The sequence below is a fragment of the Notolepis coatsorum genome (genome assembly GCF_963971535.1).
Source record: "Notolepis coatsorum genome assembly, chromosome: 16".
Classification (NCBI taxonomy): Eukaryota; Metazoa; Chordata; class Actinopteri; order Aulopiformes; family Paralepididae; genus Notolepis; species Notolepis coatsorum.
In genome coordinates, this window is record NC_140180.1 from 3,918,077 (window position 1) to 3,934,048 (window position 15,972).

At 42.3% G+C, this 15,972-nt stretch overlaps 1 protein-coding gene across 1 annotated transcript in view; it reads right to left on the reverse strand.

Annotated features, from left to right (window-relative positions):
• The window catches only part of nox1 (NADPH oxidase 1), a 109,965-nt gene that overhangs the window by 84,377 nt on the left and 9,616 nt on the right, over nt 1-15,972 (reverse strand). The window contains exons 5-6 of the mRNA XM_084331387.1: nt 2,886-3,031; nt 2-195 (exon numbers count right to left, since the gene is read on the reverse strand). Of these exons, the coding sequence (XP_084187513.1) occupies nt 2-195; nt 2,886-3,031 (340 nt within the window). The remainder of the gene's footprint in view (nt 1; nt 196-2,885; nt 3,032-15,972) is intronic.

The following is a 15,972-nucleotide window of genomic DNA, read 5'->3' on the forward strand; positions in this document are numbered from 1 at the left end:
CCCCGCTCCGTGGAACACCAGGCCGGTGAAGAAGATGATGAAGAGGTGGTGAGTGTACCAGAACACCTCGAAGTAGCTGCGCCGGATCACCTCCATGGACGAGGTGATGATGAGGACCAGGGCCAGCGTGATGATCACCCCGGTGATGCCGGCGATGGAGGTGAACACCAGGTAGGTGGGAGTCTGCTGCGCGTCCTGAGACACAACAACAACAAGCAGCCAATCAGAGAGCGACTCGCTCGGGTCACATGACATTTACCGGGGGCCAGTTTCGAATGGCAGCCTCCCGTAGGTGCTCTTTTTTTTAAATATTTTTTTTTATTATCTTTTTCCCCCTCCTTCTTTTTCCGATTTTTCTCCCATCCCACTGTTAGTCGTTATGCCAATTCCCAACCCCCTTCCTGGTTGTTGCGCACTTTCCCCTACTGTTGGTCCGGGAGGCCGGAGACTGTCACATGCTTTCCTCCGACGCATGTGCAGCCAGCCGGCAGCCAGCCTGGCCGTGAAGATTCTCACCGGGAGAGTGTAACGTGTGGGAGGCCGCACTACCTCTCACCAGATCCTACCCTCGCTGTGCAGGCGCCCCGACCGAACTGTAGGGGTCGCTGTCCACAACGCCCAGGACCCACCCACGGCTCCCCTCCCCCTAACTCAGCCAAACGAGTTAGTATAGCGATCAGCCCGAGCCAAGGCAATGCTGACTCTCCGGGAGTCGAGACCCGTAGGTGCTCTTTGAGGGCGGTTTTGAAGGAGGGTAGGGATTCACATTCTTTTACGGCTGTGCGTAGGGCGTTCCACATTGATGTGGCATACTGTAGTTGCGAAACGTGTTTAGTCGCTCGTTTGTGCCGAGTCTGGGTTGAACATGATTTGTGGAGCTCCCTCTGGTGTTGTGGTCGTGGTATTCACCGACCTTTGGGAAGTACCTCGACATGTACATGGGTACCTTGGACACTTGTTTGTTCTTTGTTTGTTATTCTATTTGTACTTCTTCAATCAATATATGAAATGAAGGAGAAAAACCTTCGTACTGTCTTCTACTATCAGGCACTCTTCTACAAATTAATCTTCCTATTACTACCTGCTACTATACTATGTCTCTCCTACTCTGCACTCATCACTGCAGCACCCAAGTCTCAACACTTTGATGAACATTGTTACTCAGCTGAAAGAGTTGTACCCTTCCTTCCTGATGACTTGTCGTACAGAACCTGTAAGTCGCTTTGGATGAAAGCGTTCAGTTAAATGACTAAATGTAAAATGCAAACGTTATTCCAGACAAAATACGACAGTATATAACTGTACTGTACACTGTTGACGTTTCCGAGCAGATCCATGGAGAGTAAGAGACCACACTACTTGATGACTTACAGTCTCTGTAAATATTTGAATGCATGCTTTTCTGTTATGTCGCGTGACGCGTCGCCCTCCCTCTTGGAGTGACGGACCCATTAGCCAATAGAAATCTATAATACATTTAGATGAATCCCAAACTATTCTAAGGCATAATAATATAGTATGACGCAGTTTGTGTTGTAAGGTTCCGTGTTACATATTGGTGGCTAATGCTATAGTTTGGCTGGTTACGTTACGCTGTATTTTATTTAATTTTCTTTATTTAACCTTTATTTAACCAGGAAAAAGTCACATTGAGATTAAAAAAAAAATCTCTTTTACAAGAGCGTCCTGGCCAAGAGAGGCAGCAGCACAGTTACAATTTCACATTTACAGACGAAAACAATTTAGAAAACAAACATATAGCAATTAAAACAAAAACAAGGACAATTCACAGAACCATTTAAAGTCGGTCAAAACATCTGTAGTCAGATGTGCTGGATTCCATATCTCTGAGAAGTGTTTTAAAAGCAACCAGTGAGAGCAACTATATGAAATGAAAATGGGGGACCCTGATGGAAACAAGACAAACGTCTTTCTCTGGTCTGCATCCCCTTAACAATTGTATGTATTGAGCCGTACTGTATTCTACCCATTCTGCAATCTGTTAAATAAAGTTTTCATTCATTCATTCATTCATTCATTCATTCAGCTCATGCAGGTTCAGGTGGTTTTGTAGCTGATTCCAGGTGGAGGGAGCTGCCCACCTGAACGCCCTTTTCCCCCCCAGTTCAGTACGGACCCGAGGGACAGTTAGTAAAAATAAGCCCCGGGAACGAAGACCATAACTCATGCCCATACTTTTTTTTTTTTTTTTAATCCACTTTTTCTCCCATTTTTCTATATTTTCTCCCATCCCAATTTTCTTATCATCCAATTCAACCCTCCCCTGTCACGGACGCTGTTTCTTGCCTCCCACAAGCCGGCTGCAATGTGGACTAAGTCATACATAGCACAAGTCCCCTCCGGTACTTGAGGTAACAGCAGTCGCATCTTTTCACCTGCGCAGCTCGATCTCTCAGTGGCGAGGAGTAACGCGTGGGAGGCTCACGCTGCCCCCGACACTTCCTGATTCTACTGCGCAGGCGCACCAACCGACCTGTAGGAGTCGCTGTTCACAACGCCGGATCCCCACCCATCAGTTTCCCACCCCCTAATACGGCCAATGTGTATTACTGTGGACGACCAGCTAAACTGAAAGCAATGTGGAGCGCTGGGCTCGAACAGGCGAGCCCAGCGTCTCCAGCCTTCATGGCGAGCGCCTTGCCCACTACGCCACGTAGCCGCCCGTAACTGCCCATACTTTTTTGGAGAATGTACATCTGTAGGTAAGTTGGCAGCAGTCCAAGGATAGCCTCATAAATAGTTGGTGTTCTAACATTTTGATACATGTACCCTAGTTTTTTTATTTCTTTTTATCTGAGCCCCTGCCCCTCTAAAGGTCTGTGCCCGGCCCGGGACCATGCACACCACACCACTTGATGACTCACGGTCTCGGTGGAGCGGATAGGGTTCAGATAGGTGCCATTCTCCGTGTCGGCCAGGCGGGACAGCGCAGAGCTCAGGCCGTCGTACTCCTCCCTCCTGCTGTTGTTATACCACTCCACGTTCAGCAGGTGGGCAATCACGTGGACGGCTGCGGAACCACGACCACAAGATCAGAGAGATTTATTCGTCACGTACATACTGTACTGTACATACTGTACTGTACAGACACGAGACACGTAGTGACATGAAGGTGGCCAAAAGAATACAAATAATAATAGAATAAAATAGAATAGATAATAGACATGATAAAAGGTACTAAAATACAATACAATGCTAAGGTTACGAATTAAAGGTAATGAGTCCTATATACACTACTATACAATATACAGTTGCTATATGCTATATGTAACTATACTGTACAAAAACGTCTTTAACAACACAGACAGAGGAGACACTTCATCGATGTTGTATCTGAAACCCTGTCATGGACATAATACATTACTGTTAAATATGTTTTCATTGCAATATTAAGATGAAAATTACTTTTTCAGAAAGGTATATGATGTCCCTTTCCTGAACATGAACAGGGTTATCTGTTTGCTTTAAATTATAAATAAATAAAAGATTTGATGTAAACCATCTGTTTTTAAAAGAAACGCATACAATTCGCACATATATATTTTATAATTAGGAGAAAACTGTGATATTTGGATGCAGTTTTTTATTTGCATATTATTGCCCCCCACTTAGCTATTGAACACACTAGATTATTTAAACAGATATCTCACAGTATGATTGAATTATTATTAGAAGATATCAAGACGACAGGGTGGACCAGAGCATGACAGGGTGGACCAGTGCATGACGGGGTGGACCAGCGCATGACAGGGTGGACCAGTGCATGACAGGGTGGACCAGTGCATGACAGGGTGGACCAGTGCATGACAGGGTGGACCAGTGCATGACAGGGTGGACCAGCGCATGACAGGGTGGACCAGTGCATGACAGGGTGGACCAGTGCATGACAGGGTGGACCAGTGCATGACGGGGTGGACCAGTGCATGACAGGGTGGACCAGCGCATGACAGGGTGGACCAGAGCATGACGGGGTGGACCAGTGCATGACGGGGTGGACCAGTGCATGACAGGGTGGACCAGCGCATGACAGGGTGGACCAGCACATGACAGGGTGGACCAGTGCATGACAGGGTGGACCAGTGCATGACAGGGTGGACCAGCACATGACAGGGTGGACCAGCGCATGACGGGGTGGACCAGCACATGCCGGGGTGGACCAGTGCATGACGGGGTGGACCAGCGCATGACGGGGTGGACCAGTGCATGACAGGGTGGACCAGCACATGACAGGGTGGACCAGTGCATGACAGGGTGGACCAGCACATGACAGGGTGGACCAGCACATGACGGGGTGGACCAGTGCATGACGGGGTGGACCAGTGCATGACAGGGTGGACCAGCGCATGACGGGGTGGACCAGCGCATGACGGGGTGGACCAGCGCATGACGGGGTGGACCAGTGCATGACAGGGTGGACCAGTGCATGACAGGGTGGACCAGCACATGACAGGGTGGACCAGTGCATGACAGGGTGGACCAGCACATGACGGGGTGGACCAGAGCATGACGGGGTGGACCAGCACATGACAGGGTGGACCAGTGCATGACAGGGTGGACCAGCACATGGCGGGGTGGACCAGTGCATGACAGGGTGGACCAGCACATGACGGGGTGGACCAGTGCATGACAGGGTGGACCAGCACATGACGGGGTGGACCAGCACATGGCGGGGTGGACCAGAGCATGACAGGGTGGACCAGTGCATGACGGGGTGGACCAGTGCATGACAGGGTGGACCAGTGCATGACAGGGTGGACCAGAGCATGACAGGGTGGACCAGTGCATGACGGGGTGGACCAGTGCATGACAGGGTGGACCAGCACATGACGGGGTGGACACATAAAGCAGAACACACAAAGCATCACAAAATATGAAAATGAAACATTTATTCAAATTTTGAAAATGGGTACATTCTCAATCCATTTGAAATAAATAATTTACCATAGAACATACCACACACCATAGAACAGACCTGGGCATTGTACGGCCCGCGGGCCGGATACGGCCCGCTGGATGATTCTGACCGGCCCGCGAAAGATTACATGATAATAAAAAAAATAATAATTTTTTTTTTTTTTTTTTAATATATATATATTTTTTTTTAACTTTTTTCTTTTCATGTCAACGTTCACACGCACAATATACGCTTACCTAGGATTTGACTTGATTCAACAACAAAGCAGTCGGGGCAAGCCGAAAACAGTCAAAAGTGTGGTTATTTGAAGTTTGGATTTCTTTTTTCACAACTGAGGTAGGTAGATACAAATTTTTTAGACTAAAGTACAGAAAAAAGGTACCGTTGGGTACCGGTATCGATTCACAGGTACCGGTACCATATCGGTTCAAATGTGAACGGTACCCATCCCTACTGAACACACAACTGCAGGGCAAGGGCATTTTTGCTCATGAAATGCATAGCCATGTGAAAGCCTTCATGACAAAGTTGCAATTAATTTCAAGGCAACTAGGCAGCAACAATCTCAAACACATGAAAACCCTGAAAGAAGTCAAACCATCAGCTGATCACCGGCACAGGTACTCATCCATGTTGGGAGCACTGCATGATGAATTTTCAAGGCGTTTTCAAGATTTCAAAAAGGTTGAGGATGAAATGCAGCTGGTTTCCTCTCCCTTTACCTGCAGTGTTGATAGTGCACCCACTGATGTTCAGCTTGAACTCATTGCAGTCTGATTCACTACTGAAAGAGCACTTTAAGTCAGCATCACTGCTAGAGTTCTACTCTGCTCTCAAGGAGGAGAACTTTCCAAACATGAGGAGACATGCTCAGAAGATGTTGGTTCTCTTTGGATCCACCTATATGTGAACAGACATTCTCAGTCATGACGTTTACCAAGTACAGGTACAGATCCTCTCTCACTGATGAACATCTGGCAGCTGTGCTTCGCATCTCCACCTCAGACATGCAACCTGACTTTGATGGACTTGTTAAAGCTCAACAGAGACTGGATTTATCACACTGAATGAAAAAAAAACACTAAAATGTGGAAATATATTTTCTTTTTTTTGCACAGTTCTGAAAACATTAAATGTTTAATATAGGCATGTAAAGTAAAAAAGGCTACTGGGACACTTTTCTTTACACAGTTCAGTGACATGTCTTGTTTATTTTGGCTAAATGATGTGATGTCTTTAGAAAGCTAAGAAAATCCTTGTTTCAATAGTATATGAAACTCAAAATAATAACTATTTGTATAGCACTTTTTCATACATGCCCTTTGTTATTAATGTTTCACATTTTGTTTATCATTTTGGAAATAAATTCTATTTGAATAAATGATATTTTTTAAAGCTAACCTCACCTTTTAATTGCCAAATAATAACATACACTCTTACCAGGGGTCAAAACAATGCCATTTACTGCTTTTTATATAGAAATCAAATGTATATTATCACTTTGGCTGCCATGAAACGTCTTTAGACGTCATTGCCGGCCATGCTCAAGTTGCCGGAGGACGCTGTACAGCGTCCTTATATCAATATTTAAAAAATCTGCGATCGGATTCATATGTCCCCTCCGCTGGCCTGAGATCCACCAGGAGGACCCACTGAGCTCTCTGGCGGTTCAGGAGCGCCATCTGGTGGCCGATCGGCGCAATCGCTTTAACAGGAAGTGGCATAGAGGTTGTGCTGGACGTCCGTATTACTTCCGGGCGCTCGCTATAGGTCCCGGCATTCTAGCTCGTCACAATACACAGTGATCGATTGCCAATAACTCGATAAACAACATGATTTGGACGTATATACCATTATACAAGCTGGAGATGGACCGAGTAAATATACATCCCATAATGATAAGATTTCTACTCTACGATGATCGCCCAACGGCGCGCGGAGACTGGGGTGAGTTTCAGCGTGTAACGTTACCGTCTTCGATACTAACTGCTATTATCAACATTTGACCCACATTAGATGATTGGTATAACGCTGCCCACGGAATTATAAACGCCCCCTAGCCCATCCGGTCAACATCAGATGACGTGTAGTAACTTCTAGAAGTACGTCTAGTTGGAATTTTTTATATCGCGCTGATTGCCATAAAACTGTATTGCATCATCAATATAATGCATTTGGGGCTATAAATCACGTTCTGGAGAAAGCTGCAGAAAGAGATGAAAACATACTTATACATTAGACCATACTTTACTATGAATATGTGAATGAAAAAGTTTAACGTTGCTACACAATGAACAATACATATAGGACTTTGAATGGGCCCTAATAATGGCAATGTAGCAATAGAATTTAAAAAGTTATAGCCATGCAAAGAAGGGGTACTTCTCCATAGACAAATAGAGCCGGCAACCTATGGTATATCATGAATTTAACCCAAGGCAACCAAAGTGTTATGCATAATTGAGTTTGGAATTTTGGCCCGGCCCTCCAACATATTTTCAGTTGCTCATTCGGCCCCCCGGGAAAAATAATTGCCCACCCCTGCCATAGAACATACCACATACCATAGAACATACCACACACCATAGAACATACCACATACCATAGAACATACCACATGTATAATGTACGTTATGTTATAGCCATAAGTCATATATTTACTTATTGTATAAGTAAATATACAATCAACAATCAAGTCAACCATTATCTGAAATAATAATAAAAAAAAAAAAAAAATCTAACCCTAACCCTAACTAACCTTACTGTCATGCACTTGTCCTAATAAACTAACCTACACTGTAACACGCAACACTTTGATGAACATTGTTACTCAGCTGATAGAGTTGTACCCTTCCTGATGACCTGTCGTACAGAACTTGTAAGTCGCTTTGGATAAAAGCGTCAGATAAATGACTAAATGTAAATGTAATATATTTTACATTTCATTATCAGCGAAAGTCCAAAATTAACCGGGAGTCGAACTAACAATGATTGTGGTCGTGGGCGAGTGCTCTCACCACGAGACTAAGACGCACATCCATCCTTATAAACACAGCAATACTGTGATGATGGTTCATCAGAAAGGTAGGGTTAAGTTTAGGGTTAGGGTTAGTTTAAGGTACAGTAACAGCGTGGTTAAGGTTACCTTAAAGTTGTGTACCTCATTGTCTGCATTTGTACCTCACCGTTTACAACTTTTTACTCATAAGTACATTGTACTTAGGTTGTACTTTAGATTGTATATTCCTCTTTTACTGTATGAAGCACTCAGGGGCTCATACAGAACCAAGCATTTCACCGTAAAGTACATGTATTTTATATGTGACAAATAATTAAAAAAAACTTGTTAGGGGTTAGTCTTGAGGTAAAGGCAATTGTCTCCCGTGAGAGTGTCCTGGGTTTGTTACCCAGCAGAGAAACTCAAACATTTTCAGAATTTTTTTAAGTTACCATTTTCATAAATATGTCAATATATATTACTTATTTGTAATATGTACACATTTTACATTTTCATAATTACATCAATATATTACTTATGGCTATAATATAACCTACAATATGTACCTTTTTTCCTGTGGTCGATAAGTACTTTATTAACATATTTTAACCCTTTCACTACCACACTACCAAATGGTTAACCCTTTCACTGCCACACTACAGATGGTTAACCCTTTCACTGCCACACTACAGACGGTTAACCCTTTCACTACCACACTACAGACGGTTAACCGTCTGTAGTGTGGTAGTGAAAGGGTTAAGCGAGACAGGGCTGCAAATGGATTCCCTTTATCTGGCAGGACTTTGTGGACCAAGTTCTACTGCTTCAATTACCAATCACTTGAACGAAATGTTGTATAATGTATGCATGAAATGTATAATGCATATACGTATAATAATGTATCTTTGTTCATCAAGTTATGTATAATGTATGAAGCAATATTCATGTTTCATACGCCTCGCTGTGATTCACCAAAACACTGGTGCAAGTTTATGACAAATCGAATAGGACTCTTAAAATCTGACTACAGGCTTAAGGAACACGCCAACATTTCGGGAGATGTGTTAGTTGGACAATAGCCTAGGCTAACCGGCACTGTCCGCTTCCATTCATTGTGCTAAGCTAGGCTAACGTGCAGCCAGATAGCTTTCTACTGAATGCACAGAGAGGAAACTGGTATCTATCTTCTTGTCTCTCTCGGTAAGCTCATTTCCCAAAATGTTGGTGTGTTCCTTTAATGACGTAATGCCTTTACGTTGGCATATAGCCGTCTATATAGAAGTGAAACTATCCAATACGAACTAGTACATCTAATCTGCTGCACATTTTGTCTTTGTATACTATTTATTTACCCCCCACACACACACACCTAAAACACAACCCTTGTGAGGACTGAAGAAAGGTTTCCCCACCTACATAATAATAATAATAATAATAATAATAATAATAATAATAATAATAATAATAATAATAATAATAATAATAATAATAATAATAATAATAATAATAACTTTATTTATATAGCACTTTTCATACAAGATGCAGCCCAAAGTGCTTCACATTACATGATAAAAAGATAAAACAATGAATAATAACAGATTAAAAAAAGAAAAGAAGAAAAAAAGAACATAAAGTAAACCACACAGTCAAAATCACAAGTAAAGAAAATGGATAAAATCAAGTATTTAAAGGGGAACTATCTTATAAATGGCCTTTTTCAGTGTTTAGCATTGTTTCCTAGCTATGTGAACTTATATTAATATGATCTATGTCTCTAATTCTCATATTGGCGCATTCTTCCAATTCTCCTCTCACAATATTCACCCTGGTGAGCCAAACTTCCCAACCCATTAAAAAGTGCTTCTGTTTTGGCTTTAGGGCCTACTAAAAGAATGTCTTACATCATCCTATACACTCCCTCTGTCAATATTGAACGCCTCTGAATCTTTTGTCTCCCTCATCAACCGGACCGCTTCTAGCCGGACCGTTTATCTTTCATCCCATGACTCGCTATTGAACGTGTTGCCCTCTTCTGAGACCGTCGACTACACGCTGAACATGATAGTTTTCAACCCATTGAAACCGGGAAACACATTTGTGTGTATATGCAGTAGGGCTGACCTCGACTAGTCGAATAGTCGACTAATCTATCGAAAGGAGCCGTAGTCGACTGCCAACCTCTTAGTCGAATGAAAAAAAGAAAAGAAAAGGTTATAATTATTATTATTATTATTTTTATTTTTTTAATCATTCTTTCCAAAAGCAAAGAGGCCTAGAAGCGTGGCTAACGCTAATGGCGCACACATACCAGCGAGGCTAACTGCCTAAGAAAACGGGCACAGAGGCACTGAAAGAGAATTTCATACTGACTAGACATATCAAGATGTATCCATCAGTGGACCAATTGCATGCTTTCGCAGAGGACAAGAAGCCTTCAGTCGACTCCTTCAGACATTAAGCACCCCCCACAGCCCAAATGGAATGATCCCCCCCAAAATATATATATATATATATTTATTTATGCATTCTACTACCAGTCGACTATCTGCAGATTTCGCCCAATCAAAGTCGACTATACAAATCCTCAGTCTGGGACAGGCCTAATATGCTATATAATGCCTTCTTAGCAGGCGTTTTAGGTCTAAATGGATGAATGATAATCTTCTATGAATGAGATCTTTCGTGCTGCTGTGTGGGAAGTGGGGACCCGACGTAACCCTCTCAAAACCAGCGTCGCACACATGCAACACTAGACATGCTTCGCTAAACATTAAATATCTTTAGAACCATTTATGATAAGAGACTCGCTTCAAATTGTATCTGAATCGGGGAGATTATCTTCTCTTGGGCTGAAGTGAAAGTGTCTCTCCGTCGCCACCAGGCTGCCTCTGGGACACGCTGCAGGGGGATATCGGTCCAAATATGAAGGCAACGCCAAAATAGATATATTTTCACTAAAATGCCCAGAGCCATATCCAAATACTGAAAATGGTCAGTCATTCACTGAGGAAAAGGTGAATTTGCACAAGATTTCATCTAAATATAACTTTATAAATTTAAGAATTCCCTGGTAAACTATGGAGTTATTCACTGGCCGTTTTTATTTTAATGTCAAATATTGTCTGCTCACACAAAGGTAATGTATGATGGTGCCTTTACACTGCACAGGAAATAAAGGGTAGGTTCCCCTGAATCATAAAAAGTACATCACTTGATACTGACTCAAAGAATAAGCTCAGAGTTGGCATAAATACAACACTATTGTGGACTTTAGAGGGTAATTAAAATACAACACTATGTCCAAGCGCACCTTTGTCTATGTGGACTTTAGAGGGTTGAGGTTATTGCATGACAACTAGTGAGGCAGTACTTCACTAGTATTTTACAGACAAAAAAAAAATATTATTATTAACACTTTAATTGCCAGAGACGCCTAAACTCGTCATTCCCCGCCATGCTAATTCTGCCAATGACGCCGTAACACGTCATTGAGATCAATATTTCAAAAATCTGTGATCGCAATCATATTTCTCCCCCGGAGACTTGAGATCTACTGTTGATCCCCTCTCAACTCTCCAACGGTTCAAGAGCGCCATCTGGTGGCCGATCGGCGGATCGCCCAAACCGGAAACGGAAACTGGTGCTCATCCAAATTCGGTCCGATCACTCGCTATAGGTGTCGGGACTCGAGCGCGACACAATGGATAGTGATCCGTTACCAATAACTCGATAAACAACATGATTTGGACGTATATACTATTATACAACCTGGAGATGGATCGCATATTTCAACATCCCATAATAGGAATATTTTTGCTCCACGCTCATCGCCCAACGCTACGAGGAAACTACGTGAGTTTCAGCGTTTTTTTTTACTGTGTTCGATACAAACTGCTCTAATGATCATATCACCCACACTAGATGAATCATCTAACGTTGGCCACGGAATTATAAACGACCCCATCCGGTCAACATCAGATGATAAGTAGTAACTTCTAGAAGCACGTCCATTTGAAATTTTTTATCTCGCGCAGATCGCTATCAAACTGTATTTGATCATCAATATAATGCATTTAGGGCTATAAATCACGTTCTGGAGAAAGCTGCAGAAAACGATAAAAACATATTTATACTTTAGACCGTATTTTAGTATGAATATGTGAATGAAAAAGTATAACGTTCCTACGTCCTGAACGATAGATAATTGACGTTGAATGGGCCATAGTAATGTCAATTTAGCAATACAATTTAAAAAGTTATAGCCCTGCAAAGAAGGGGAACTTCTCCATAGACAAATAGAGCTGGCAGAGAGGGGTATAATGATGTACATAAGCCTGGCGAAGAAAGTGTTAACACTTTAAGTGCCGAAAACGTGTTTAGGCGTCTTTCCTAGCCATGCTAAAGTTGCAGAGGACGCCCTAACTCGTCTTTAATATCAATATTTCAAAAATCTGTGATCGAAATCATATTTTTCCTCCGCAGCCCTGAGACACAGTGCTGGCTTCCTCTCAACCCTCTAGCGGTTCAAGAGCGCCATCTGGTGGCCGATCGGCAGAAGCGCCAAACAGGAAGTCATGTGGATGAAGTGGTGATCACCCATATTACCTCCGGGCACTCGCTATAGCTCCCGGGACTCGAGCGCAACACAATGGATAGCGATCCGTTGCCAATAACTCGATAAACAACATGATTTGGACGTATATACTATTATACAACCTGGAAATAGATCCGGTATTTCGACATCCCATAATTGAAAACTGTCTTCTCCACGCTGATCGCCCAACGGCCCGCGGAGACTGGGGTGAGTTTTAGCGTTTATTATTACCGTGATCGATACTAACTGCTATGATGAACATTTGACCCACATTAGATGAATGGTATAACGTTGCCCACGGAATTATAAACGATCCCCCGCCCATCCGGTCATCATCAGATGATACGTAGAAACTCCTAGAAGCACGTCCATTTGAAATTTTTCATCTGGCACCGATCGCTATCAAACTGTATTTCATCATCAATATAATGCATTTGGGGCTATAAATCACGTTCTGGAGAAAGCTGCAGAAAGAGATGAAAACATACTTATACTTTAGACCATATTTTACTATAAATATGTGAATGAAAAAGTTTAACGTTGCTACACAATGAACAATACATATAGGACCTTGAATGGGCCCTAATAATGGCAATCTAGCAATATAATTTAAAAAGTTATAGCCCTGCAAAGAAGGGGAACTTCTCCATGTTAAATAGGGCTGGCAACGGATGGTATATCATGAATTTAGCCTTAGGCAATCAAAGTGTTAATATACATATATATATTTTTTTTTATTATTATTATTATTATTTAAAAAAAAATTGTATTAGAAATGTTTTCCTCTGTGAACAATGCCAGTGAATTTGAACAAAAACAATGCCAGTGAATATATTTTTTTTCTTCAAAAATGTCCAAGTGACAGCTCTGAGCTCTCTGACCTGACTGCAGTAATGGCCAGCTGTCAATCACTTACTGCAAAAAAAGTTGCACAGGTTGGTATAATTAGGCTATTTGAGTTTAAAAAAGCCGAGTAGTGAGACGGAGCGCACTTGATTGATTGGCGTTCCACATTGTCTGTCAACCCTTGAAATCCAATCAGAGATTGGCCCCAGCTAAACCTACGGAACCGCAGCTAGACCCTATTGACTGTGGCGTCCAATAGCCATCTAATGTTCTAGATTTTTCTGTCATCATCTCACAACTGAGACTGACTGTGTGCAATTTGCCTTGAAAGAGACTGACATCGAGAATAAGATCTATATTCAATTGTTCATGAACTTATTGTGCATCGTTTGATGATATATATTTTTTTATCTCAGTTGAAGTAGTGTAATTAACGTGAACGTGCCGTCTTGGACTCTGTAAGCTAACTTGTTGTGCTAACGTGAGCTAATAGCTAAGTCATCGAAACGTTCACCCAGAGGAAGAAGAAGAAGAGGAAGATGGGATAGGTGCCGACAGCTTTGATGAGTGCACTGCTTTGGCAATCGCTTGGGTGACTGTCTGCGTGACCACCTGTCGGAGTCCCGAAAATGGAACGTGTCACGCATCAACAGAACAATGTTTAGTGGATTTCGACAGCATCCTCACGCAAATGAAGGATCGATTAGATCACAAAAGACTGCTGTTTGTTGCATTGCCTGTTTGCAAGCAGACGAGGTCATTGAACGTTTCATCAGAAAATATCAAAGGATGGATTTAATTTACAAGTGATCAGATGGGAGGGACACTATTTCCTCGTAAGAAGTACATCAAATGGTGAGTGGATTTAAAATATATATATATATTGGGCCGCTGCGTCCAGTGTGTCAGTGACGTGTGTGTGGCTGAAATGCGTGCGTTTACTTTCGAATTACCCACGTAATTGTCCTTGTGTTACATAAAACCCATCTGTGGCCTCGTGCAGAGGAAGGTGGTAAATACATGTTAGATATTCCAATGTACAGTTTTGCTTGTACAGTTGTACAAGCATGTACCATTGACTCAGAATGGTCTGTTTTATTGAAATCGTCACAGCAGTATAGTTTGTTTATACTTCAGAAGTATGATATTTAAACATGGTCCCCAAAATGAATGGAAGCGAATGAGGAGCCTGACACCTGGGAGGAATGGGGGTGTTGCACTTTCACTACCACACTACAGAAGGTTAACCCTTTCACTACCACACTACAGAAGGTTAACCCTTTCACTACCACACTACAGAAGGTTAACCTTTCACTACCACACTACAGAAGGTTAACCCTTTCACTACCACACTACAGAAGGTTAACTTTCACTACCACACTACAGAAGGTTAACCTTTCACTACCACACTACAGGTTAACTTTCACTACCACACTACAGAAGGTTTCACTACCACACTACAGAAGGTTAACCTTTCACTACCACACTACAGGTTAACTTTCACTACCACACTACAGAAGGTTAACCTTTCACTACCACACTACAGGTTAACTTTCACTACCACACTCTACAGGTTAACTTTCACTACCACACTACAGAAGGTTAACCTTTCACTACCACACTACAGAAGGTTAATCTTTCACTACCACACTACAGAAGGTTAACCTTTCACTACCACAACCACAGAAGGTTAACCCTTTCACTACCACACTACAGAAGGTTAACCTTTCACTACCACACTACAGAAGGTTAACCTTTCACTACCACACTACAGAAGGTTAACCTTTCACTACCACACTACAGGTTAACTTTCACTACCACACTACAGAAGGTTAACCTTTCACTACCACACTACAGGTTAACCTTTCACTACCACACTACAGACAGTTAACCTTTCACTACCACACTACAGAAGGTTAACCCTTTCACTACCACACTACAGACAGTTAACCTTTCACTACCACACTACAGAAGGTTTTTTTTTTTTTTTTTTTTATTAATAGTTTGAAACACAAAACAGCTCAACATAAATACAGTACCATACAGACAAAACTAAACTCACAAACAATAAACAATACAATACAGTACAATACAGACAAAACAAAACTCACAAACGGTACAATACAGACAAAACATACTAACAAAATGGGGGGGGGGGGGGTGGGGGGGGGTGCAGATCAAACACTCCTGCTTTCAGTCATAAGTATTCTCCAAATATGTCCTTATATAGATCCAGGGACCGTCCTCTCCATGGTCATGTTCAGCGAGCGTTGAGGCTGCTCGTTCCATTGTCAATAGGTCCATGAAATCCCTCATCCAGGTGTCCATGCAGAAACAATTTGGTTTTTGGATCTTCCAGTTCATCATGATAGTACGCTTAACTGACATATGTGCTAGTGTAATGATGCGTTGCGTAAGTGCTGATTGTATACCAACTACCCCTATGCCCAAGAGGCAGACTTTTGGACATAAGGGTATCTTAACACTGAGAATAGAGGATAGTCTTAAAATGACCTTGTGCCAAAAACTCTTCACTGTGGGGCAATGCCACAACATGTGGATGAGTGTTCCTACCTCCCCACATCCATGCCAGCACAA